Genomic DNA, 26,390 nt, shown 5'->3' on the forward strand with positions numbered 1-26,390 from the left:
GGTTGGGCGATGTCTACCAAATTGGCATCAGACGATGTCTACAGTAAAACATCTTGATGGACGATGACGTCGGAGGGTGGGGAGGGGGCGGGGTTTAGGAATGTGCCTGAAGTGTGAATCCGTATTCAGAAAGTCACGGAAAACAAATAACGCATTCTACGGAGCCACTAAAGGGATATGGTTAGCTGCTTGCTAGCGGTAGCCTGTAACATAACAGTACATGAAAGTTCACTTACCACATACACAGCCCAAGGAGAGATGACTGATAGGGCGATGGTGAATGATTTGCAGATCCTAAGCACCACTGACAAATACCTAACCTTGTAAAATGTGTGGCTATTTAATAACGCAGGCCATTTATTCCCTTTAGGGGTTCCGTAGTACACTATATTTCCTTTCCGTACACAGAATTGCGATGCAGCGGATTACGGGAGAGGGGGTGGGGGAAAGGAATCACGATGCCGGCTCAACATCGTGATGTCTGTCAGTCATCGTCCATTGGCTCAACCCTAGTTTGCACATCACTTCTTTACGTGCAGACACCACAGAGGTCAATTGTAGCCCAGTTACAATTAAAGAGTTAGTTCACCCAAAAATTCAGTCATTATTTATTCACCCTCATGTTGTTCCAAACCCTAGTAATACAACTCAGTTATTCCAAATAGTCCTTGTGACATCAGTGGTTCAACCGTAATTTTATGAAGCTATGCGAATACTTTGTATGCGCAAAGACAAAACCTCATTTAACAATTGTTCAATAAGGCTGCTAGTTTTGTTTTCTTTGTGCACAAAGCATTCTCGTCCCTTCATAAATTTAAGGTTGAACCACTGATGTCTATGGACCTTTTTAATGATTTCTTTACTACATTTCTGGGCCTTGGACGTGTCAGTTGCATTGCTGTCTATGCAGGGTCTATTTCACCAAAAATATCTTAATTTGTGTTCTGAAGATGAACGAAGGTCTTGCGGGTTTGGAACGACATGAGGGTGATTAATGACAGAATTTACATTTTTGGGTGAACTATCCCTTTAAAATGTATACATGCGAGAAAAAAAAAAAAAAAAAAAAAAAAAAAATCAAGCTACATTCACATCATCTATATGTATTATTGCTTTTAATTGATAAAAATTTAAGGCATACATTTTCAAAAGATGTTTTTAATGGCATGCCAACTTCTATGACTATTTTCATGGCAAAACTCAGGTCAGAATTTTACGGTTGATTCTGAATTCTGCTTAAAAACAAAGCTTTTACAGAAAGTATCAGTACAAAAACAGTAAAAAGGTGAGACGACCAACCACAACAATAATAGGACTATGCTACACATAAACCAACCCATGAGGCTATTACAGTGGAAAAATGCAGTTCAAACAGAACGATTCCAGCATTTTAAATACTCGCTACTGCAAAAGCCTATGGGTGGAAAACATGCTCAAAGTTAACCCCTCCCTACATGAGCATGCAACGCAGTATTACCTCTGGAATGGTGCTTGACTGTGCATCTGGACACTCTTTCTTCATTTCAGGCACACTGGGCTGCTCTGGTGCTTTAGCAGCTCCCTGCCCTTGTGCCACAGATCCTCCCCTTCCTGCTGGTGCAGCACGAGCAGCCTGCACTTGCCTAGCATTTTGTGTTACCCTGGTAACAGGCTTTGCTTGCCCACTAGGCACCGACGGGCGGTTATTATTATTGCTTGTGGCGATGGGCAACTCACGGAGGTTGCTATTGCGTTGAGGAGGAATCTGCTGCAGAGGAGGAGGAGGTGTCTGAAGAAGATGAGGAGGTGGTCAGACAAATGGGTTGACATTCATAGAAGTACAGCAAAAACTGACATGAATGAAATCTGTTTATTTATAATAAATATTTATTTTGCCATCTTGCTCTCTGCAACAAATACATATTTGAATGGCTAACCATTTTGGGTCTGACATGGTTGTTTCGCTGCTGGTTGCCTTGTGGTCGGGACTGCATCTGTCTGTGGCCACTTTGAATCGATTGGCGGAAGTGGGGCTGGGAGAGGTGCACCATGGGATGTTGGTCCCTTGGGTGGTGTTGGTGGTGCTGTTGGGGTGGAGGCTGGGAGTGAGGCAGACCCTGGGGGGGCATGTCCTGTCTGTGTTGCTGGTGCTGCTGTTGCAGGTGCAAGGGTTGATGGGATAGTGGCATATCATGGTGCAGGGGCTGCTGCATTAGACCCTGAATAACACAAAATACAAAGAATACAGCCAAAATGAGACCTAAAATCAAATATTCATAAAATAATAGCAAAAAAATTAAAGCAAAGTTGTAGTCTTGAATCAGATCCAGTTTTAGGACATTTACATTGAAATATAGGCGAGTTGTGATTGAGAATGGGAGTATACTAGAAATCAGCCCTGTATAATATTTCAGTAGACTTACAGACAAATAATTTGCCACATTAACTGAACTTACAGCTAAAACCAGCTAATATCTCAAGCCAAGAAAAAAATAATACCAAGTTGTGTTTGATGACAATCAAGAGGAAATGTTTTCATGAAAGAAAGCTAGACCTCTGATGTGTAACAACTAACCCAGTGACCTCAAATAACCATGAACTGACAAACAGTGCTAACACAAGAGGGCAGTCTTGTCTGCTGCTTAAAATGAAGACAGTAGCTTCTCCTTGCACAGTCGACCACTACACCTACATGGCTTGCAATTGTTTCCAAAAAAGCCAAAACACCTTAGGTTTGTGTTTTTGTCATATGCACGAATATTCACAAAGTTTGGGGTCAGCTGTTATCACAGGAATAAATTATCTCTTTATTTTTTTTAAATACAAAAGTTATTTTAAATCGTAATAATATTTTGTAATATTGCAGCTATGCAGCTCTGGTGAGCACAAGACTACTTTCAAAACCATTTTTAAAATACATCCAACCCCAAGCTTTTGAACAGGAGTTTAAGACTGCCATATTTCCTACTAAATTCTAGGACTGTGAAAATGCACATTAAATGGATTAAATGCAAAATAAAAGACACTGAAAACCCAGTAACATGCAGAGTTCAACATGCCAGCAAGGCTATTCAGATTCCGGTAAACTGACTTACTCTCTGGCGTACCTGCATACCAAACTGCATGTGCTGGGGGCTAAAGGGGGGTCCCTGCTTTTGGGGCGAGAAGGGCTGTCTGTGACCCACAAAGCCACGGGAACCAGGGGGGCCTGGAGGGCCTCCATGCTGCGGGGGAAGACCTGGCCGAGGGGGCTCTCTCTGGAAAATACCTCCTCCCTGAGGCCCTTGGTTCTGCCTGAGCCCCAGAGAAGCAAATCCAGGACTTCCGAGACCCCCTTGTGGAGGGAAAGATGGAGGGCCTTGGCCCGATATCGGAAGAACACTGTTATTCATGAGGGGGGAAGGGCCTGGCTGGTCAAACATGTGCTGGCCTGAAAAACGTGCTTCTAGAAAAAAGAAAAGAAGGGAATAAAAGAGAAGCCAGAAACCAACAGCATCAATTCTGACTGCTTCAGTTGCTGGTAAACGACTGGATGGAATAACTAAAGTCAAAACAGATATTTAAAACCATGCAGGTATAGTCTATGCACACAACCACCTTAACTTAACCTTACCACCAGGGAAGAAGTGCTCTGGATCCTGATGATGAGGTGGTGGTCCTCTCCATTGATCCTGGGGGGGCAGAGGCCGTTGAGGTGGGCCAAAATTCCCTTGGAAATGCTGCTGGAAATCCGGAGGAGCCTGGAGGAGGACAGACAAAGGCAAAAAATAAAAAATAAATAAACATCACACTGACTCCATAGAAAACACTGACTATTCCATCACCAAAATATTATTGTTGACATGATTTTCAAAGCTAAAAAGCCTCTTATTTGTGCTCCTTATCTTCTTATTTAAAAAGTAACTCCTCATATTAAGATCATAAACATCAGCTTATACCACTGAGGAATCTTTTAGGCAGAAAGACAACGATTTGCATACACCCTTGAATATAAATCTTTATCCATTCTCAGTGCTTGCCTAACCCATTGCTCATAAAACTCAAAAACCCCCTCTACCTTTCCAGAGGAAAGAAAGATAACGATCCTTACTAATCCTGCAGTTGAATACGAACCCCCTCTCCTTTATTCTTTAAAAATATCCTTCGTTCTTAAGAAATTAGCCTTCGTTCAAAAGGGCCACACTCCAGCAAATTGTGATGCTTAGCACCTCTTTACTCATTATAAATGACTTAAGATGCAATCAAACTTTTAATCCATGTTTTCAGCTCTGATCTTCAGTTGGCCAGTGAGTGTCACCAAGGCCAGCCAAGTTGCTTAACAGAAAGTCAATCAGGCAGCTTAGCTAAGCAATGGTCAGGAGGGTGCGAGAGAGAATCTCATTGTTATTGTGGACTTCTTTGCTCTATTCAAAAGGTCAGCTCCTGTAACACAATGGGAGCTTAAGTACATTCACAATATCTTTGCAAGTTTGCATTCGTTTGATAAAAGGAGCACGTCCTTTCGGGGGGCTAATCTTTCGTAAATACCCATGGATCTGTTCAATATGTAACCAGTTATGATCTGCCTGGGAGATAGAGAGGGAGTGGCCACTGCTGCCATTTTGGAGACTAGCCTTGTGTGTCTCATAACACACTCGGCAACCCATTCATTTCTGCTGTTCAGGTATCTGACAAATCTCAAAGATCAATCTTTGTTGCCTTTTGTGTCAAATACTTAAATTTAAGCTTTAATCATTCAGAACACTATAACCTGTTCCCAAAAAAAAAAAAAAAAAAAAAAAAAAAATCAACATCAACAGCAGCGAAATTTATAAAAATATAACTCAAGCATCTGTCATGGCATTTATGTTTGTTTAATGCTGCTTATTAATTTTGATTAAGAAAACACAAAAAGCATGTTTGTATTTGGGGAAACGCCTCTTCACATTCTGGCTACACAGACAAAAACTAAGAACCATTTCTGAATTATACTTTTTACGAATTAGAAAATCTAGATTTTACATTGGTTGTCTTCGCAGCAAATAAAAAAAAAAAAATTGAATAATGAATAAACAAATAAAGCAAGCAAAGATTTTTGTCCATTTTGGTAGTATTTTTACCCCACACCCCTGTTAATTTTCAATCCTGATATACACACTAAACATAAAATATGAAAATTCTCTCATATTTTTAAACATATTCCAAAACATACTTCCACAAGTGTTTTTATTAGAAAAATTGTATATATACAAAAATCCTTCTACTGGTACTACTTTATGACATACTAAAAGGAATTTATCCATCAAACTAATGCCTCATTATGCAATAAATATTAAGAAAACCTAACTTAAACTTCTACTAACTTGTAAAATGAAGCCAAGCTATTTATGTATTTTAATATTAAAGAGTTTTATGATACTTCTGCTACGACCAGTATCAAACATAAAATACAATATAAATATGTAGTATGGAGATTAATATTCAAAAACTCTGCAGTAGTAAATATTCATAGAGAAAGTGTGGATCAGCCTATTGTAAGATGAGATGTGATCATATGCTAATGTATGATAATCAAGTGCCCAGAGGGCTAATGGACGCCGAGCTCTACAAAATGCCATTGGCATTTTAAATGGTGTCCTGTCTGTACCAGACTGGCTATGGGAGACATACAGCTGGAAGTGTGTCATAAATGTGTGTGTGGAACTTCTCTCCTATTCAGCAAGATTAGGAACGACCAATCATTTTAGGTGTCCACAATGTGTCCAAACAAGGGGCCACAGTACACGAGTAGTTGACAAATAACATGGACATGAACTTTCCTTTTTCAATCAGGAATGTAGATTCAAATTCATAATGAAAAGCGTATATTTTAGGTTATTTGACTTTTTTTGCAGTTAAATGGTTCTGCTGTGTGATCTTTTTTTTCTTCCTTTTTTTGAACACTATGCCAGCTTCATGGCGAGAGTCAGGTTTATTCCAAATGAAAACTAAATAAAATGCTTAAAGATTATTTTTTTTGTAAAAACCTTTAGACAAAATTAGGATTTACTTGGTTTTCAAAAGTATTATCAGAATAAAACAAGTTTCTCAAAGAAGTAGAAGCAAATCCAGCAAAATATGTTTAATGGGACAGTGGATTCTGATAAGATGCACACTGGGAAATTCTCTCCTGATAGTAAAAGTTTGTGTGCGAGTCTTGAGTGTCCTAACACTGTCTGTGAATGACTTGATCCCAGTGATTATCAAAATTGAATTAAATGTTTTTTTCCCCAGCATTATATTCCATGTAATTTATTGTTTAAGCACTGATCCCATTTCGATTTATCATTTTTAAAAGCTGAAATATACCATGTAGTCTTAAAATGATATGAGGTAATAAAATCTAATTGTAATTATATACAAATTAGAAAAATGTTGTTCCCCACAGTTTTAGATTAAAACTTTAAGCGTAGCATGACTCCTGTCACTGCCATATTCCAGATTGAAACACTAAACTCTACATACTTTAGACAGCAATATTAAAAGAGAAAATCAAAGCACTTTTAAAGGAGAGGAAAGAGAAGAGAACTGGGGAAACAGAGTTTGGTGGGGCTAAGATGGTCTCCTCCTCAGAAGTAATCACTTTAGCCATAGCATGGGCAGTTGCTTGATGGTTCCTCTACCTCCTTACAGGCAAGTAAAGGGCTTTTACATCTGTTCTGTGTTTTCATTTCGATTTCAACTTGCAAATTCAACCAACATATGAGGATATTTTTAGGTTTCTAGAGACATGCCATCCACACAGCAAGACAAATATTGCTTTCGGTGGCTACATTCCAATCAAACCAAGAAAAACCATGATGTCTCGACCGTAACACACCGCAGTTTTATGCAGAGTGAAATCACTTCATTCTAACTTAAAGCAATGTGAGGTTACTTACCGGGAGTCTCTGTGGAGTGATGTTAGGCCTCGGTTGGTTCTGCACAGGAGGCATTGAGGGAACTGAGATTAAATGGAAATAGAAAAAGCACGAGTCAGACAGAAAAAGGGATGCAGAACGAGCAAGTGGGGCGGCGTAACACAGACACCATAAAAGTCTCTTCTGCCACATGTCTAAACCATGGTTTGTCACAGCTGGTCACAGAGAGAGGGCTGTTCTGCTGATTAAACTGTGCATCTCTCTCTCAAGCAGACTGGGCCACCTAATGAGATAAACTGACATTCAAAAGGAGTAATTTCGCTGTGAATCATTTCACCTCTGCAGATGTGTGCATTTCAGAAAGCTGGTTTAATGCTGATGGACTGCCTACAGAGTGAAGGCCATACCAAAGGAGAAAAAAAAAAATCTTAGAAGGACTTGAGCGAAAATGCGGGTAAGCATCAGCCAAAGTGCAAAGCCAATACTCGTTTCAGTTGAGAATACCATGTCAAAAGCCGTTTATGAGCACTATTTAATCAGGGTATCACATTTAAGCTAAGCTAAAAAAAAAAAAAAAAAAAAAAAAAAAAAAAAGTGTACACTACAGTCTCCAGGATCGTGGCATCCCAGACACCAATATTTTAACAATCTAATAATGAGTCACTGCCTGGCCATCTGAGATTTCACTATGAAGATAAAAGTCAGGATCATGATTTTTTTAGTAATATTACACCACTCCTTGAGTGTATATTAGCACCATTTGCTATTTGTTTTGGCACCTACTACAGCATTTAGACCCAGAAATGGTGACATGATATGTCACACTTAAAATATGAGTTGAGCATATCATCTTATATTTTTGTTTTTCTTTTCAATCAAAAATGGTCATAATTTAGAGATAAATGGCAATTTCCCACAGCAGATTCTTGCCCTCTGATTTAAATGCTACCACCCACTGTTGTGATTGGCTAACATCTTTGCATATGAAATGAGCATTATAATTAGGACTCTCTAGAAAACGTTTACTGCATTTTTACTATAACAGCCAACAAGATTAAATAACTGTGAAAAGTGTTGATTACGGCATTATATTTAGAATTATTCCCATTCCAACAAAGGCACTGCAGCCCAAAAAAGTCATTTCTACTGAGTACACAATGCAATGATCTCCTTATTGCAACATAATTTCTGCATTTTCACCAATAATGTCATCATAACTAATGCAGTGAAAACATTATGTAAACAAGAGACTCGTTGAGCAGCGTAAAATGTGACCCTGTACCACAAAACCAGTCATAAGTGTCAATTTTTCAAAATTGACATTTATACATGAATAAATTAGCTTTCCATTGATGCATAATTTGTTAGGATAGAACAATATTTGGCCGAGATACAACTATTTAAATATCTGGAATCCGATCAAAAAATTCAAAATATTGAGAAAATCGCCTTAAAGTTGTCCAAATTAAGTTCTTAGCAAAGCATATTACTAATAAAAAATTAAGTTTTGATATTTATGGTAGGAAATTTACCAAATATCTTCATGGATCATGAGCTTTACTTAATGCCCTAATGATTTTTGGCATAAAAGAAAAATCAATCATTTTGACCCATACAATGTATTTTTGGCTACTGCTACAAATATACCCCAGCGACTTAAGACTGGTTTTGTGGTCCAGGGTCACAAATGTGTCTGCACATTTAAGAGTTTTGGAGAAAATGCAGAAATCAAATCAATGATAGGTTGATTTTGAATCCACTGCGTCAACGATTTTAAAACTGAATGATCATTGAATGTTTTCTGTATATAAAATAATCATAACATAGACAACAGATGGTTTTCAAGCTACAAATAGGAACAGTGTGAAGTTGATCATTTAGTCTTGATTAGATCATTTAGTGGCTTGATTCACTAATAATGCATAAACAGCAGTAAAACCCTTTAAACAAAGAACATTGCATATTACACACATCACAGGTCATGATGATCATGTAATGCACTTTTTTTGTTTCTCCAAGGTTTGTTTATAAAGTTTATAAAGTTGTTTAGAACACACCTCCTTTATTACATATGACAATGACACGTTAAGGGGTGTGTCGAGGAGAATAGTGCCATTTAAAAAACCTGCTGATTTAAAATCTGGGCATTTAAGAAGGGTAGAAAAGAATATTTCTTTTTTTTTTTTTTAAATGGGAGTTAGTTTTGAGTTCTAAAACTTGCTGTATTTTTTTTACTACAGAGTAACCTCTATTATGTGTAAATGCCAATCTTACAATACAATCTTGATTCATGAGCCCTTTAACAAGCGTCCAGGCAATTTATAATGTCAAAGACATCTTACAGTAGATACTCAGACAGCCTTCATTCACCCAAGTATATAAAAATCAGGTTGGTGGTCTCTGGGGCCGTACCTTGCACAGGTGAGGAGGAGGGTCCTCTGAAGTGAGGGTTGATGTGAATGTTCTTGGGGTGATGCTGTTGGTTGGGATGTGCATGTGAGTGCCGTGGCGGCGAGTTCAACAAGCGTGGTACGTGTGTGTCGTGTTGTGTTCTGGGCCCTGGGGAATGGTGGGGCAGACGAGGCATCATCATCTGCAGCGGCTGCTGAGGAATTGGTGTGCCCGGATCCGGGAATAGCCCGGGACCTCCACTGCCTCTCGGACCAGGCAGACGAGACTGATGGTGGTGATGCTGAAGCGGAGGAGTCATCCTGAGCTGCTGCTTTAAAAAAAAAAAAAAAAAAAAAGAGAGAGAGAGAAGAGGCGAAACAGAAAGACAATCAATCAATAGCATAAGCTCTTTCTCTTTCACCCCAAAAAATCATTATCTTGTAGTGTTGTGACCTTGACTCTCAAGATGACCCCTTTAATCAAGTAATCAATCATAAGAGCCATGTGACTAACGGTGAATCTGAATTAAATGAGGAGTTTAGGAGGAATACAAAATGTTTAAGTACCCTCTTAAAAACATGCATTGTGCCTCTTTGTCCCCACTGATTATGCTAAAAGGACAATATCCTATTTCAAATGATGACTGAAGGATTGACTCAAACTCAGAAATACACATTGCAGTATCTTTCAGAAATGCGTATATACTAGATTTATTAACTCATCATCAGATGAAGACAGCCTGTACTCATAGTCAGGGGTGGAGGGGAATTCAATTAAATAATTATGGAAGTGCTGCTATCTATATACCGCAGTCTGAAGCGTAACGTAAAAGAACACATCAATGTTGAGGAATGACAAGTTATGTCAAAAGCCTGAAAAGGCTTGCCTTCCCTATAAAAGAAAATCAGCTTTAAAAAAAGAAAAAAAAGGTGCAGAGCCAACGAAGGAACGAACAGCTCAAGCGCAAAGGGATTACACCCTCGACAGATATTTAATAATAAAATAAGCGCAGGAAGCTAAATCCTTCAGCAAAGTACAAATTTAATTTGGTGTAATGCTTCCTCAATGGACTCCCGCCAAGTTATTTGCCATAATCCATATATCAACATGGAAAAGAGGGAGTGAGAACGGTGATAATTGACTTTTACTCCAAAGCAAACTGACTCCACTCTACAAGGGTGAGACAAGTCAACGCACCATCATCTAAAACTGATGCATAATCTAATAGCCACAAAAGACACAATCCAATCACAAGAGAACTGCTTGACCACCAAGGAAGTTAAAATTCATGTTTGCAAACGGAGAAGCTGTCACTACTAAAGTGTCCAACAGGTCTAAAGAATGTTACTGTTTATACACTACCTTTCAAATGTCTGGGGCCAGTAAGATGCTCACCAAGACTGCATTTATTTGATCAAAACTGCTGTAAAACATTAATATTGCAGACCTGCCAAAGTTGGGACATTTTGAGTACCAAATGCTGCGTTTAGTTCACATGCTTTGCACAGTCATTAAAACTGATGAATTCAGTACAATATTGTATCGTTGAGGAAAGAACTACCATTTGTGTGCATGTTTAAATAATCTGACTTCAGTTCAGAGCCTGGTTTCTGACTTCCTGGAAGCATTTTTACATATATTCACCTTTTTTGTAAATAATAAAAGTAATATAAATATAAATGACTGAAAACTAGTACTCCCCTCTTCTTCAGTTCACCATCAAGCAATTCAGATACTGCTCTCCCAGTACACTGTTTTGATTTCCCAAATCATGAGCAACATCACAACTACCTTGTGGCTACTGGCAAAAAAAAAAAAAAATCCTAACCACAATGAGATACATTTTCATGCTCTCTAGATCTTTTGAAAATATTTGAATATCCGAATGTAAAAATAAAACAATGCATACCCCTCGCTGTATGGATCAAATGTACACTGATTCTTAATAAAGCTACTCAGTCATGAGCAGTGAGTGATATTCTCTCTCTGATTTCTGATTTTCTGATTCCGCATTCCAATACATACAGGCCACGTTCACACAGCAGCAGAATACGGTTGCCAGTCCTGCATTTGAGTCCTTAATACGGTTACATTCACACATAGTACGGTTATTTACGGGCGTGACATCTGCATTCTGTAACTGAACTCACACCTGTAAATTTTCAGGACTCACAACCGCATTCTCGGAAAACACACGCTGTGTGAACGGAACAGGACTGGACGACTAGTTGTTTGTCACATCATATAGTGCAAGAGAGAGCCGCTCTGCTCCAACCTGTGTCTACCGTGTGTTGCGTGTTTTCATGTGTGGTTTGGATAACTTACAGTGACAGAGAAATGAGCAGCGTGTCACCTGAAAGCTTTAGATCCAGTCAGTTTTTCTTCTATTAGTTTTGTGTTCGGCACGCTCTGCTCTCCAATCAAATATAAAAGCTGTCGCCGGTTAATGAAGATTTGAACGGGACATTTTGAGAATCACAACTGTAAGTAAATGTGGTTGTCAATCTTAAAAATTTACATTGTGATTGTAGCCATAGATTCAATATATGATACATATCCCATTTTCTCTCAACTGTTTGCGCTGTTTTATGTGAATAATCAAAGGATTATTTTTTATTATTTTGTCTGTATTCGACCATTTAAATGTAATAAGCTGTGAAAGAGAACTCGATTCGGCAGACTCTGTGTTTGTGGCTTATATAGCATTTAATAATTCTTTAAAATCAAGCAAATCCCGATTTTGATTTTCTCATTCATGCAACTGTAAGCAACTATAAGCAGTCCTGCACTGCATGGGTATATTTACATGCTGCAATATAAATGATATAGCAAACCATGATATATGGTATCTCGTCATACTGCCCAGACCGATAAAGCATTAGGATTTATTTAAAAAAAGTAATGCATTTGAACTATCAAGTAAAATTTTAAAGGGTTAAATGACTTCCCTAACCACAACATCAATATGCTGAGGGAAAGATATGGATCAAAGGCAAGAAGGACAACTGCTTATCAGTTCTTTAATTTGAGAAGTAGCATTGGCCACTGCTTAGTCCACAGTAGCTACCAGCATAAACTTGACAATCAATACTTCAGTAATATTGTGCGAGTAGAAGTGGAACGCTATCAAATCAGTCAAAACTAAAGTGAATCAGTCCAATTTTCATGGAACAGTTTCAATACAAAGTTCTACACATTTGGTTCACCTGGTCTTTGTTCAGTTCTTTCAAAGATAACTTTAAAGAACTCTAATATTATAATAACAAAATTTGCTTTTACACGAAGAAAGAAAAATCACAGATAAACTACTGTTATATCTTGTGTATTATTTCTGGCCCATTTATGCCTGAATTTACCTCATTTAATGTTTGTAATCACCATGAAACTAATGCTGATACTATCATAAAATTTAGTTGTGAGGAGAGTGTTTCTTAAATTACAGACTGTTATGTTTTATTTTAAAATGACAACTGCTGGCCTTTTGCATGGTGGTCATATAATTGGTGCATTTCTAATGTTTAATTTATGTTGTCTTATCACACAGTTTTATTAGTGTTATTAGAACAGGTTAAGTAGGAGCATTAGTACTGTGTGTGTCACTTCAGACCATCAGTCTCTTACCTGCATTCCAAAGTTCACTTGCATCAGCGGAGGCCTTTGCTCATTTATTCTCCCTCGACTTCCAACTCCATCGCCACGGAAACCTCCCATTCCAAATAGAGAGAAATCGCCTCTTCCACCGGCTCCTCGTCCTCCTGCTCCTCCCCTTCCCCTGAGCCCACCTCTACCTGCCATTCCTCCCCTCCCTCCATCTGCTCCTCTCCCTCGTCCTCCAAAACGGCCCTGCTTCCTCTGACGTTCCCTTTCCTCAAACTCACGCAGGTCTGCTTTAGCTGCATCAGAGAGCTCTGAAAGGAAAGACAAAATTAAGGTGTTGATTGTTTAAGACAGCTTATCTAATAGTTCTTATGAAGGATCACTTTAGCATTTTTTTGTCCTGCTTAGGATAATGATAATAAACTAATATTAATGTAATAGCATTTTTGATTAGAAGCCCTTACATAACATTGTGAGACAGTGACAATTTTTTTTAAAAACAAAGTTTGGAATTTTACTGTCACAATATTAACCACCAAATCTAAAATTACTTCAGAAACATGAGATAAAAAAACAAACAAACAAAAGCACAATAGATAATGCTCAAATGACATTTTCAGTTAACCTTTCACAAAACAACAACAGCCTTCAATGATCACCTTCTGAACAAATGATGAATACAAATTGTTAAATCTGTACAAAAATAAAAAGGCTTTGCTCATGAACATTAATTACATTATGTAATTAATTATGTTAGGTAACCCAGTAGCTCTACCTTACTGACTGAAAAGAAGACAGTAGGGATGGATCATTAGGGCCTAATCAAATGGAAGTCAGTCACAGTGGTGTGGGCAATTCATAAAAATACACCATAATTTTACACACAAATGCTGTAAAAAAAAAAAAAAAACTGTAGCATTCAGAATAATTGTCAGGTGCCTCAAAACAAGACTACATGACACTTTTAAACCTATAACAGTACAACAAGCTGCTTTATTTGCTAATGACTAACCTAATGTGTCTGGAATGTTCCTCCTTTTACTGGTGGCATCAGACAGTCTGACCACTGTGTCATCTTTGCGCTCAGTCTTAAAGCGCAGTCGGCCGGATTCTTCAACATCTTCCTCTTCCTCATCAGACACCTCCTTCACATCAGTGTCCGGTTCGGCCTCAGCTTCTGGATCGTTTTCATTCTCCACCTAAAGCATAGAGCACACACAAAACTTCAGACTCGCACTGTGTGACTTTAAGCATCTCCATGAAAGACAGGAGCAAACATTATCTGAAGCAGCCAATCTTTACCTCCTCTACTTCTGTGACCTGAGAGGTGTCCTGCTCCTCAGTTTCCTCCTCATGCTCCTCCTCAGGCACTTCCTGTCGCTCTTCACTATACTCAGTCGGGTATTCATCCACCTGTGAAGAACCATGAAATATTTACTCCATTCAATGGAAATTCAAGCAGGACATGAACATCAGAGCTAAACTGATCTCTTGTACATCATCCACTGCAACACCTGCTGCAGAGCGTGTCATAGGTCGGCACTACCAGAACCTGTTCAATGCCAAAAACGACACTGATGAAGATAAAACATAAAAATGAAGCAAAATCACTTCTGAATGAAAATGTTAATGCCACATCTGAGAGAGAGGCCAGAAAGGCCCAGTGCAGCATCCTAAAGTTGGAGAGGGGAGGGGAGGGAAGGGGGGGCGCTGAAGGGGAGTCTTCCTAAATTAGCATAACAGTAGGAGCCCAGTCTCATTACTATGCCCTATTACCATTCCTGCTGATATTTGAAATTCAATGAGATGTAAATGTTTGACATGATACACAGAGAATGGGAGATAAACATGCACACGGCTCAGTGGTGGTGAAAATATCATTGACTGTTGTCTTTACACACACACACACACACACACACACACACACACACATATATAAACAGACAGACAGAAAGCTCTGGCGCACACATAGCTCACTGACAGGGAAAATATCATCATCTGACTCGGAGCAAATTCTCACACACGCTTGAGCACAGAATGTACAAAAGCATCCGGAGAGACGGGCACACACGACTTCTGCTGACTACCATGCTGAACCTCCCGTCCTCCACCACAGGTCTTGTCCCCCTCCTCACGCTCCTGTGCCCGTTTCTGCTTCTGTAGCCACCACAGGTCCCGTCTCCCCCTACTACACCTACAGGTCCTGTTTCTGGCCACCTGTTAAAGCCTACTGGGCTACCAGCCCTTTCCCTCTACTAAAGTCCGCATTTCACTCTTTAAATTGACATTTTGTTTTGAGTGTGTGAATCTGAAAATGCTATAATCAGCCTAACACGCTAAACTTAGGGATCTGAAGTAGAAGTGGAAAGTACTGAATTTACAACTATCCATCCAATATAGTCATGTTTGCTGGACATTCACAACAAATACTTTTGCTAAAGAGCCACGCTGTATAGCCTTGTTTTGGATATTCAAATGAATTAAAATTTACCTCATTGTACTAGAACTTTGGAATCAAACATCTAGTATACTATAAAGTAACTAACATATCTGTTACTGTTGTGAATAATGTGCATTAATAGACTACATTAATAATAGTAATAGATTACAATAGATTAAAAATACATGTCAAAACTCAGTCAAGCTGTCTGTAATAACAAGATTTTGATCTAAATACAGTCGGTTGTGTCTTACGTTAAGGTAAACAGGCAGGACAAATAAATAAATCATTTTATTTACAAAGTACATTTTTAAAGCTGTGTCAAAAGCAGTGGCTCTTAACCTTTATTTACTTGAAGGCCCTGCATTGTCCAATACAATATCCGACTGCCCCATATTACAAGATTTTCTGTATTTCTGCTGTAATTATGACAAAGCTGCTCGTTTTCTTGCTTGTTAACTTTTATTAACAAACTGAAAGTATATTTTACACTTATTAACCACAATTCATTTTGTGATTCTACTTTCAAGAACTGCATGTTCTTCAAAAAAAAAAAAAAGTGAAAAGTAAAAACATTTATACTTTTTAACATTTTAATTTAGAGTTTAAAGTTTAATTATTTTAGCATATTAATAATTTACTAATTTAAATATTTTAAAGTCATCCTCTATCCCGCTTGGATGTTTGCTGAGGTCCCCAGCTCCCTGGTTTGAGCCACTGAGCCAATGATTAAAGAAACTGTACAAACAATTTTAATTACAGACTTTTTTTCCCCAATCAAACTGCCACATGTCCTTCTCTTCATTTTCAAATAACAACAAGTTCCCCTCCTCTTAGCTTATTTGGGCCATGTACCACTCTGCATTTTTGTACAAGTCGGTTTCTTCACTGCTCTATAAGTAACAAAAACAAAAAAGCAGTTTTTCTCACTTATAGCCATGCACATATATTAGACTCTTGCCAACATGCCTATAGTGACTAACTTTTCACCTTTAAGCACTAGCACATGATTCAATAGCAATTATTATCAGAGGGCACCTTTTATAATGCATTTAGACAACAAAAATGTCATTGCTATGGAAAGTCAACAGTGCTCAAGCAAACTTATATTTGAAGAGACACTGTTTTTTCCAGTCATATCCTTGAGAAAATTTATGCTGTATGCCATTACAAAACTCTCCAGGTCATTTTGCTACTGTGAATCCAGATCTCAGTAGTAAGAATAAGCCTTTATTATAAATGTACAGAAACATACCAGACAAACTGCAAAATGCGATGTGAAGCCAAGGCCTCTGTGCACCTGTCAGCACTGTCCTGGACGCCGATGATCAACCGATCACATGGACAGGCAGAATGATCAACAACATCTGACCTGCATTAAAGGTCAATGAAAGACAGAAGAAAAGGAGCTGTCTGATGAGTTTTGACTCCTGCAGGATTTTATCAGTCTCTCTCTCTTTGTGTAAAGTGACTGACCCTTGTGCTTCATGACCACTGTTCGCCAAACTGTTTCTAAGCTCTGGACTATTTTGTGTGTCTTTGAACACTGAAATAAAATGTGGAAAATATAAATAAAAAAGATATTTTGTATGCATAATAGTAGACATACAAATTAGTAGTGCCTGCATTTAATAGAAATCAGTGGCGGCTCGTGGGTTTTAAAATAGAGGAGGGCACACTGATTGGTCTGGGGATCCTTGCCGGTTAATATTATTAACGTATTTGCTTAACCATTTTAAAATGGCTTTTTGGTTGCTTTTAGTCAGAAAACGTAAAGAAAAGGACTCATACAGCAAGATAATATAATTTCACTTTCCTGGACTATCACTTGAAACAAACATAAATTCCTTCTTAAAAGTCTGTGTTAAAAGAGAGCTGCCCGTTTTGCCATTTAATTAAGGCGACTGCTGTAACCTACATCCAGTGTTCTCCCTTTATTTTTAATTTGTATATACAGTGGGGATCGAAAGTTTGGGCACCCCAGGTAAAAATTTGTATTAATATGCATAAAGAAGCCAAGGAAAGATGGAAAAATCTCCAAAAGGCATCAAATTACAGATTAGACATTCTTATAATATGTCAAAAAAAGGTAGATTTTATTTCCATCATTTACACTTTCAAAATAACAGAAAACAAAAAAAGGCGTCTGCAAAAGTTTGGGCACCCTGCAGAGTTTATAGCATGCACTGCCCCCTTTGGAAAGCTGAGACCTGACAGTGTCATGGATTGTTCTCAATCATCGTCTGGAAAGACCAGGTGATGTCAATCTCAAAGGTTTTAAATGCCCTGACTCATCGGACCTTGCCCCAACAATCAGCACAATGGGTTCTTCTAAGCAGTTGTCTAGAAAACTGAAACTGAAAATAGTTGACGCTCACAAAGCAGGAGAAGGCTATAAGAAGATAGCAAAGCGTTTTCAGATGCCAATATCTTCTGTTCGGAATGTAATTAAGAAATGGCAGTCATCAGGAACAGTGGAAGTTAAAGCAAGATCTGGAAGACCAAGAAAAATATCAGACAGAAGTTCAGAACAGCTCGCAGAATTGTGAGAAAAGCAAGTCAAAACCCACGTTTGACTGCACGATCCCTCCAGAAAGATCTGGCAGACACTGGAGTTGTGGTACACTATTCCACTATAAAGAGATACTTGTACAAATATGGTCTTCATGGAAGAGTCATCAGAAGAAAACCTCTTCTACGTCCTCACCACAAAAATCAGCGTTTGAACTCTGCAAATGAACATATAGACAAGCCTGATGCATTTTGGAAACAAGTTCTGTGGACCGATGAGGTTAAAATAGAACTTTTTGGCCGGAATGAGCAAAGGTACGTTTGGAGAAGAAAGGGCACAGAATTTAATGAAAAGAACCTCTGTCCAACTGTTAAGCATGGGGGTGGATCAATCATGCTTTGGGGTTGTATTGCAGCCAGTGGCACAGGGAACATTTCACGAGTAGAAGGAAAAATGGATTCAATAAAATTTCAGCAAATTTTGGATGGTAACTTGATGCCATCTGTGAAAAAGCTGAAGTTAAAGAGAGGATGGCTTCTACAAATGGATAATGATCCTAAACACACCTCAAACCACGGTGGATTACATCAAGAGGCATAAACTGAAGGTTTTGCCATGGCCTTCACAATCTCCTGACCTCAACATAATTGAAAATCTATGGATAGACCTTAAAAGAGCAGTGCATGACAGACAGCCCAGAAATCTCAAAGAACTGGAAGACTTTTGTAAGGAAGAATGGGCAAAGATACCTCAAACAAGAATTGAAAGACTCTTGGCTGGCAACAAAAAGCGTTTACAAGCTGTGATACTTGCCAAAGGGGGCAGTACAAGATATTAACTCTGCAGGGTGCCCAAACATTTGCAGATGTCATTTTTTTGTTTTCTGTTATTTTGAAAGTGTAAATGATGGAAATAAAATATAACTTTTTTGACATTATAAGAATGTCTAATCTGTAATTTGATGCCTTTTGGAGATTTTTCCATCTTTCCTTGGCTTCTTTATGCATATTAATACAAATTTTTACCTGGGGTGCACAAACTTTCGATCCCCACTGTACACTGTCTGAATGACAGCTTGATAAACCTGTTGGCGAGCAAACATTCAATATTGCTACTCATAAGTAACTTACTTCGTACATTATCAGCGCAGCGGGAGACGTTCAAACTAATATCACGTAATTTGTGTCTCTATAACGATTGGTTGACATACCAGAAGGGAGGCTAGCCTCCCTTGCGAGGTTTCATTTCTCAACACTCCTCAGCGCTGAATGTGAACGCTTGATGCTGATTGGATATATATATATTTTTTTTTTTTACCAACGGAGGCATGAGAGCTCAGCTTTCCCCCAGCCTCCCCCTCCCCTTCTCTATCACTTAGCAGTTGTAATTAAATCAGCAGATTCGGTACATTCACGTTTCGCGATAGAAAAGCAGCGCTTTCCAACTTAAGTTATGATATTACAGCTGTGAAATTACAAACAAAAAAAAACACATTTTGAGACATGAACTGAAATTAATTGTGAATTTTATTAACATTAAATTGTCCTCCTCCCATTTTCACCTCAAATTTTGCCAACGAGCTGCCACTGATAGAAATGTAATCAAAATGCCAGTTTTGGCTCCATAGTCTCAATTTCTACTACAAATCTCAATTTCTAAAAAAACTCTATGCAATACAAAAAAAATACAAGAAAAAAAACCCTGCCTGACCTGCTTGTAAACAACTACATTCTGCCTAAGATGGTCATGTAGTTAAAAAAAAAAATTGAAGAATTGCTGGGTGACAGAAGCCAAATGTGAAGAGCCGTATACCAAGCATAACACAAAGGCGGACAGACCCAAATGACTATGACATGTTTCCTACACAGCACATGAACTGACCACCTACAGGGCAAATAGTTCATCCTAAACCGTTCCACACATTAACTCTGGATAACAGTAAACACAAAGATGCTAAGCCTCACAGCAGGTAAGCGACCTTGTAAACAGAGACATCATATGCTCAAACAACAGAACTTCAGCAGAGAATTTCAAGCAGAGTTTAAGCAATGAAAATATTCTTCCAAGAGTGCTACAAAGAGCTGGCAAAGGAAGTTTATCACCTTTATATGTACAACAAAATACCTTCCCATGACTGTTGACCCAATCACACTTTAAGGACTTTTGAATATGCCTCTTATTAGCATAGACCTGGGAATAGAAGTAGTCATCGTAGAAAACCCCTTTAAAATAAAAAACAAAACAAAAAACAGCGTCTGACCTAAAACAGCTGTTTATAGATTGGGAAAGGGCCAATCTATTACTCCTCAGATTGGCCTCTACTCAATCTGGTCAGACAGCATCCAGTCTACTCAAGGCTCTATCACTTTGGATTGAATGAAGAAGAAGCTCCAGTTCCTTGCTTTTTCTCTTTTCATCTTTGTCTGATGTCCGATTTATAAATGAATAGTGATTTTTAGTAGGATCTTTTCAATGAATTAGTTCACAAAACTGATCTGAATGATTTGGGTCTCAAATTCTCATATCGCATGCTGTTCTCATTTTTGGGTGAACTGTGGCTTTAAGATCCAAGCAAATAAATAAATAAACATGTACAGGAAGCACATAACTCATCAATCATGAGCCCGTGTCATGCTTGCTAAAGACTACTTTAAAGAAGGTCAATAATCTTTTCACCTACAGCCAACTTTATCAGATCCTGTCTGAGAGCTCTTCCCTTTAGCCAACATGGATTGGCAGGACAGCTGCTGAACAAAGACTGTGAAAAGAGTCTCACCCTGAACAAAACCTTGAGGCCTGGGGGTCACAAAGCATGATGTGTCAGGCTGCAGACGTGAAGGAAATGTGGTGGGGGATTACAGAGAGTGGGTGTAAGCAACAGGGATAGCAAGAGAAAGCGTTACTTACTTGAAAATCGTCATCCAGCGGCTCGTCGATCTGTAGCTCCAGCACTTCATCTTGATATTCTTCACAGTTCTGGTCTCCTGTGTATTCCACCCCTTCATCTTTTCCTTGGTACTCATCTCTCTCATACTCCCCACCCTGAGAGAAACCCGGTTGGCCGCCCTCTGTCTCGTCATAGGTGTATTCGGTATATCCACCTCCATGAAGGTCTTCATCTTGAAGGTGACCAGACGTGCCCAGACCCAGTGTGGCATTTAAACTCACAACCTCACCCTGACCACTGGATCACAGACACAAAGACAAACATGTGTTAAACTCTGGACAATAAAGTGATGAATTTGTTGATTTTTGTTGGGCTTGCCCTTGGGTTACCACAATAACTATATTAGAGACTGAAGTGAAGCGTGTCATCTAAAATTGCTATTTTAAACTTTTTTTATATTGCAAAAAAGAAAGCTGTTTGATTAGGGCAGAAGGTTTCAAAGTTAGTTCAATGTCATCTCTAATTATGTTATGGATGAACTGCTCTATTGATTTTAGAGCACTGAAGCTTTGCATAAATTATGGGGAGAAGGCAATTTTGACCCCACAAATTGAAAAGTGAACAGTTTAGGTAATGCTGTATTTTATATTAATTTTAAGCATACATTCTTCTACGCAACAATAATAAAAAGCAAAAAGGGGGAAATACTTTTAATATAGGCTATTTTGGGATACTTCAGACTATTTTTACACTCATAAACATAAAAAGCATCTCATCTTTAGATTTAGCAAGCAGTATCATCAACTGTCATAACTTAAACCAATTCTAATTTTGTCATTTTAGAACGTCTGCAATTAGTAATTTGACAATTAACCCAAAAGAAAACATTGAACTTTTACACTGATATGAGTGCCATATCGGTCTTCTAAAACAAATATTTTTAATCTACATATAGCCTTGGCAAATCAAAGGTGTCACCATAATGTGATCATATGACCAGACATGTCTTGCAATTTGGCAGGTACTAATAACAATTAAATTCTTCATATTGCACTTTCAGTCAGTGCTCATAAAACAGTAACAAAAGTATTTGTATACAAAACAAGCAAACCAAGCAATATAACCACAAGCACAAAATAGGTCACATAAAAACACACAACATTACTTACTGCCTTGTACTTAAAGACAAAAAACAATAAAAACGACAACAAAGGTCTATCTGGAAACCCAATTCTGTACACAACAATTGGAAACACATCTTATTAATGAATTTTCACTCATATCTCTTGTCTAAATGATTCAACAGCTTATGTTGTTTTGAAATGCCTAGGATTTTATTTGTAGGTTTTAGCTAGAGTACCTTGCGTTTTGGTCCTCTTCATCACTTTGCAAGAGATCATCGTTTAGCTCCTCATCTGACATCTCTGAGGGATTCTGTGGTGGACATAAAAAAAAGAATAAATTAAAAATCTCCTGCTTAATATGCTTGATATTTTGGTGAGATTGTTACATATGTTGTTGGCCTTATAAGTCTTGAATATTAAGTACACCTGCTGGAAACAATTTATGTATTCCTATCAGTTAAGATTGCTTAAAAACACAGAAAAAGGCAGCAACTGAAAGAACAACAGCTATAAAAATAAGTTTAAGCAGAGCTGAAAGCAACTGGCAATGATGGAAATCACTTGACCTTTTTTGACGACAGCCAATCTTCTTCAAGTAAGTCTCCCTCCTCCAAATCACTGTGAATTGATAAATATATGGTTAAAAATATGGTTCTTTCACAATAAATCTCTGAAATGCCTGAATGCCTAATACCATTTCAGCAAAGCAAAGCAAGATATTAAAGCAACAACTTTATTTGCTTTGCAAACACCACACCCCATGGCAACCAAAAAAGTCTGTATCTATGCTGGTGAGATGCATTTTGAATGCTATGAAAGACTCTTGCTGGAATGCTATTGTGCTTCTGGGAAACTGATGCTCTCTTTATTCGTCTTTTTCATTCTGCCTAATAGAGACATGAAAACTAAGCCAGCAATGAGACAGTGAAGACTTACCTTTCCAAGTCGTCGTCTTCTCCTCTCCGTCTTCTTGACCTTTCAGCCCCAGGCTTATCATATTCATCAAACTCATCATCTACATGCAGACAAGAGAATGAAACACATTGAGCTTTCATATATAAAATTAGACTGTGTAATGTTTAAACTAGTGCTGTCAAACGATTAATTGCATCCAAAATAAGTTTTTGTTTACATAATATGCATGTGTACTGTGTATATTCATTATGTATACATAATGGTTATATTCTTATATTTTATATTACATATAAATATGTTTAATATATAAACATAACATTTATCTTAAATATATACATGCATGTGTTTATATTTATATATACATAATAAATATACACCGTATACACACACATTATGTAAACAAATACTTTTATTTTGGATGCGATTAATCATTTGAAAGCACTAGTTTAAAAAATATTATATGCTCAGCCCTAGCATGTAACACCTTAAGATTCTGTGGTTGAGATGTTAGGGTTCAAGATACTGAAGCAGCACAATTTCTCTTCAAAGCAAATATATTAGCATTTGAAGAATATGTCTAATCTTAAAGTGACATTACATCCAGAATCAAAACTTCTGTGATGACTGACTTGCCCTCGTGTCATTCCAAACCTGTATGCCTTTCTTCTGCAGCACACAAAAGAAGATATTTTGAAGTATATTGGGAACCAAACAGGCCAGTGACCACTGACCTCCATAACACAAACAAAAACACATTTCTTAAAAGATCTTTTTTTTTTATGTTCAACAGAAGTGGGAAGTTGTGGCCTAATGGTTAGAGAGTCGGACTCGTAATCCAAAGGTTGCGGGTTCGAGTCTCCGGCCGGCAGGGATTGTAGGTGGGGGGAGTGAATGTCCAGCACTCTCTCCACCCTCAATACCACGACTGAGGTGCCCTTGAGCAAGGCACCGAACCCCCAACTGCTCCCCGGGCGCTGCAGCATAAATGGCTGCTCCGGGTGTGTGTTCACGGTGTGTGTGTGTTCACTGCTGTGTGTGTGCACGTTGGATGGGTTAAATGCAGAGCACGAATTCCGAGTATGGGTCACCATACTTGGCCGTATGTCACTTCACAGAAGTCAGTCATAGATTTGGAATGGCATGAGGGTGAGTAAATGATGCTAATTTTAATTTTAGGGAGAACTATGCCTTTACAAACAACTGTTTTTCATATAATAAGCTCAGTATTACTCAATTCCTAATGTTATTTGAAAGAAGCCACTGGAAGATTGTATCAAGCGCAGTTCTTGTGATATTTACTTTCTTGGCCACTCAAATACCAACATACAACATGATTATGTTCATTGGTAAGCATATAAATCCAAATCAAATACAGATATCTCAAATCAGATCTGCACCCTTGCAGCTGACAGTAATGTACTGTAGGATTGACAGGTTGAAGGCATTTGCAGGAACTGGCCCTGGTTTCTGTAATAAACCACTACAACACACACTTGATATACTATCACGCCTACATTTAACACACAAACTCGTACGTGTTATTGCAGAGTGACAAATCTATCCAGTTTTTATTGAAATAGAGATCTTCTCAAAGCACACCATTTGCATCTCTGGTCTGGATCAAACAACAGTCAAGCTGTCTGTAGAGGCAGCGCTACAGATGCTTATATAACCATACAACCTCATGGCGCTACACACAACAATTCTTCATCCACAATTTAAATGTCAAAGTCACTATCCAAGTAACTTATATATCATTCTTTGCATTTTTGCATGTAAACACACGGGCTGCGCATTCATTGCAACCCTTCAGCTAGCGAGTTAGCATCCGCAAATGAGAAGAAATATGTAAATGCACGTCTGCTCATGACTCGCGATCATCAATGTGACACACCATAAAAACAAAAAACATCCTAACAGATAGTCGTGACATCAAGGTAATCTGTAAACCAACAGCAGATCTCAGAAGCTCAGCAAATTATGAAACAAAAGCAGCTAACCTCGTTAGCACTAGCTGGGAGCTAAACTAAGTGTAAATTAATATTACATATAAATCATACCCCCGACATTGGTCGCCATAACCCAAGACTGTACGTTATCTTGGAGACTCTGGTATCTCTATAACGTCGATGAGTGCATTGAAACTGGTTTAAGTGCAGAGCTTCAGGCCGTTAGCTTAGCGTCAAATATCCTCAGTCTGATCTCTGAAAACATCTGCACAAGCATCATGGCGACCGGACTGAGCCGCGCTGCATCATGGGTATGATGTCAGGGGTGTGCGTAACTCTACAGACCTGCCTGACTTATTTAGCTTGACCGTACTCTCCAATAAAGGTGAAGGGCAGACAGACTTCAGTTTGGCGTGACAGAAATTTGCTTTAAATTTTAATATGCGTTTCTTTTTCCAACTTAAAGCCGATAAGCCCAATTAATTGCATTTGTATAGCACTATTATTCGGATAGTCTGACAAAAAGCTATCCGAACTTGTCACTTTAACAGACTGATAAGCTCTTCTTGCACTACACTCATAACAAAACAAAACAAATCTGCACAGTTTTGTTTTTGTACATTCAACTGGTTTGCACTCCATCTATTCTGCCATGTGCCTTATGCACTTTATCTATCTCTCTTTTTTTTTTTTCTACAATGTCCTCAGACTGATAAGCTCTTTTGCACTACAAATATATCTACACAGTGTTGTTTCTATTTAACTGGTTTTGCACTCTATCTGCCATGCGCCTTATGCCACTTATCGATCTAATTCTTATTTTTTTCTACAATATCCTCATTTGTATATTTGTATAGTTGTATGTACATATGTTTAAACTGTATTATCTGTATCTGAACGTGTTTAATGTTAACTGTATGCACCAAGGGTCTGAGAGTAATGCAATTTCAATTCTCTGTATGTATGTACTGTACATGTGGAAGAATTGACAATAAAGCTGACTTAACTTGACTTGACTATTCACAAGAAGTGAAGTAGACAAAGCAGACTGAGGTGATGATTGTGTGTCAAATAAGATCAAGTAGCAGCTGTTAGTAAAAGTTTCAGATATTTTTCTTACTGGATAGTGGATTATGGAAGTTGCAATATACATTTTCATAACATTATTTCAAGCTTTCTAAGTTAAACAGACTCTTTGAGGTAACTGCATTAAGGCTAATTGTATTTTGTGCAAGCTGATAGCACCTGCATTACTTTTTCAATAAAGTGGGGATTCATTTTTCACTGATTTCAGTGTTGTATTATTTTCTATAAATAACCTTAGCAGTGGCAGAATATGTTTGTTCTCAATAGTCTATATCACCCTGACTAGCATGCTACATTTTTGACTGATGTTAGCACTGCATGTGATTTTTAAGTATGTCAAATTAATTTCACTATTTAGAGTTTGGGAAGAATTAACTAACAAAAAAAAGTGTCAAATTTGTAAGTGATGAATCTCACCAAAAGCTGAAGTTACTCCATCGCAGCCTAATTAATTTTTTTTTTTAAAAGACAAAGAAAAATGTCACGTTTGATCTTTACACCAACTTTATGTTATTATTATTATTATTATTGATCATTAGCACTTAGTGGAACAATTAGTTACACTAGCAAAGAGTCGGTTTTGGCTTTAGTTTCAACTGTGTAAAACGGTAAAAACTGTAAAAACTGTGTAT

General features: G+C 38.0%; 1 protein-coding gene across 7 annotated transcripts in view; it reads right to left on the bottom strand.

Annotated features, from left to right (window-relative positions):
* LOC306884720 (RNA-binding protein 33-like) overlaps positions 1 to 24,950 on the bottom strand; it is a 42,323-nt gene extending 17,373 nt beyond the window's left edge. For 4 of the 7 annotated variants that reach the window (XM_079440860.1, XM_079440857.1, XM_079440855.1 and 1 more), the window contains exons 1-14: positions 24,784 to 24,950; positions 22,745 to 22,823; positions 22,375 to 22,426; positions 22,045 to 22,118; positions 20,705 to 20,981; positions 14,148 to 14,258; positions 13,858 to 14,044; positions 12,870 to 13,156; positions 9,270 to 9,579; positions 6,879 to 6,940; positions 3,593 to 3,719; positions 3,075 to 3,424; positions 1,917 to 2,198; positions 1,478 to 1,768 (exon numbers count right to left, since the gene is read on the bottom strand). In XM_079440860.1, the coding sequence (XP_079296986.1) occupies positions 1,478 to 1,768; positions 1,917 to 2,198; positions 3,075 to 3,424; positions 3,593 to 3,719; positions 6,879 to 6,940; positions 9,270 to 9,579; positions 12,870 to 13,156; positions 13,858 to 14,044; positions 14,148 to 14,258; positions 20,705 to 20,981; positions 22,045 to 22,118; positions 22,375 to 22,426; positions 22,745 to 22,823; positions 24,784 to 24,802 (2,508 nt within the window). In that variant the 5' untranslated portion in view covers positions 24,803 to 24,950. The remainder of the gene's footprint in view (positions 1 to 1,477; positions 1,769 to 1,916; positions 2,199 to 3,074; positions 3,425 to 3,592; positions 3,720 to 6,878; positions 6,941 to 9,269; positions 9,580 to 12,869; positions 13,157 to 13,857; positions 14,045 to 14,147; positions 14,259 to 20,704; positions 20,982 to 22,044; positions 22,119 to 22,374; positions 22,427 to 22,744; positions 22,824 to 24,783) is intronic. The other 3 variants (XM_079440858.1, XM_079440856.1, XM_079440859.1) reach the window with 2 other exon arrangements.
* Positions 24,951 to 26,390: the final 1,440 nt, after the last annotated feature.

The sequence above is a fragment of the Barbus barbus genome, assembly GCF_936440315.1.
Source record: "Barbus barbus genome assembly, chromosome: 2".
Lineage (NCBI taxonomy): Eukaryota > Metazoa > Chordata > Actinopteri > Cypriniformes > Cyprinidae > Barbus > Barbus barbus.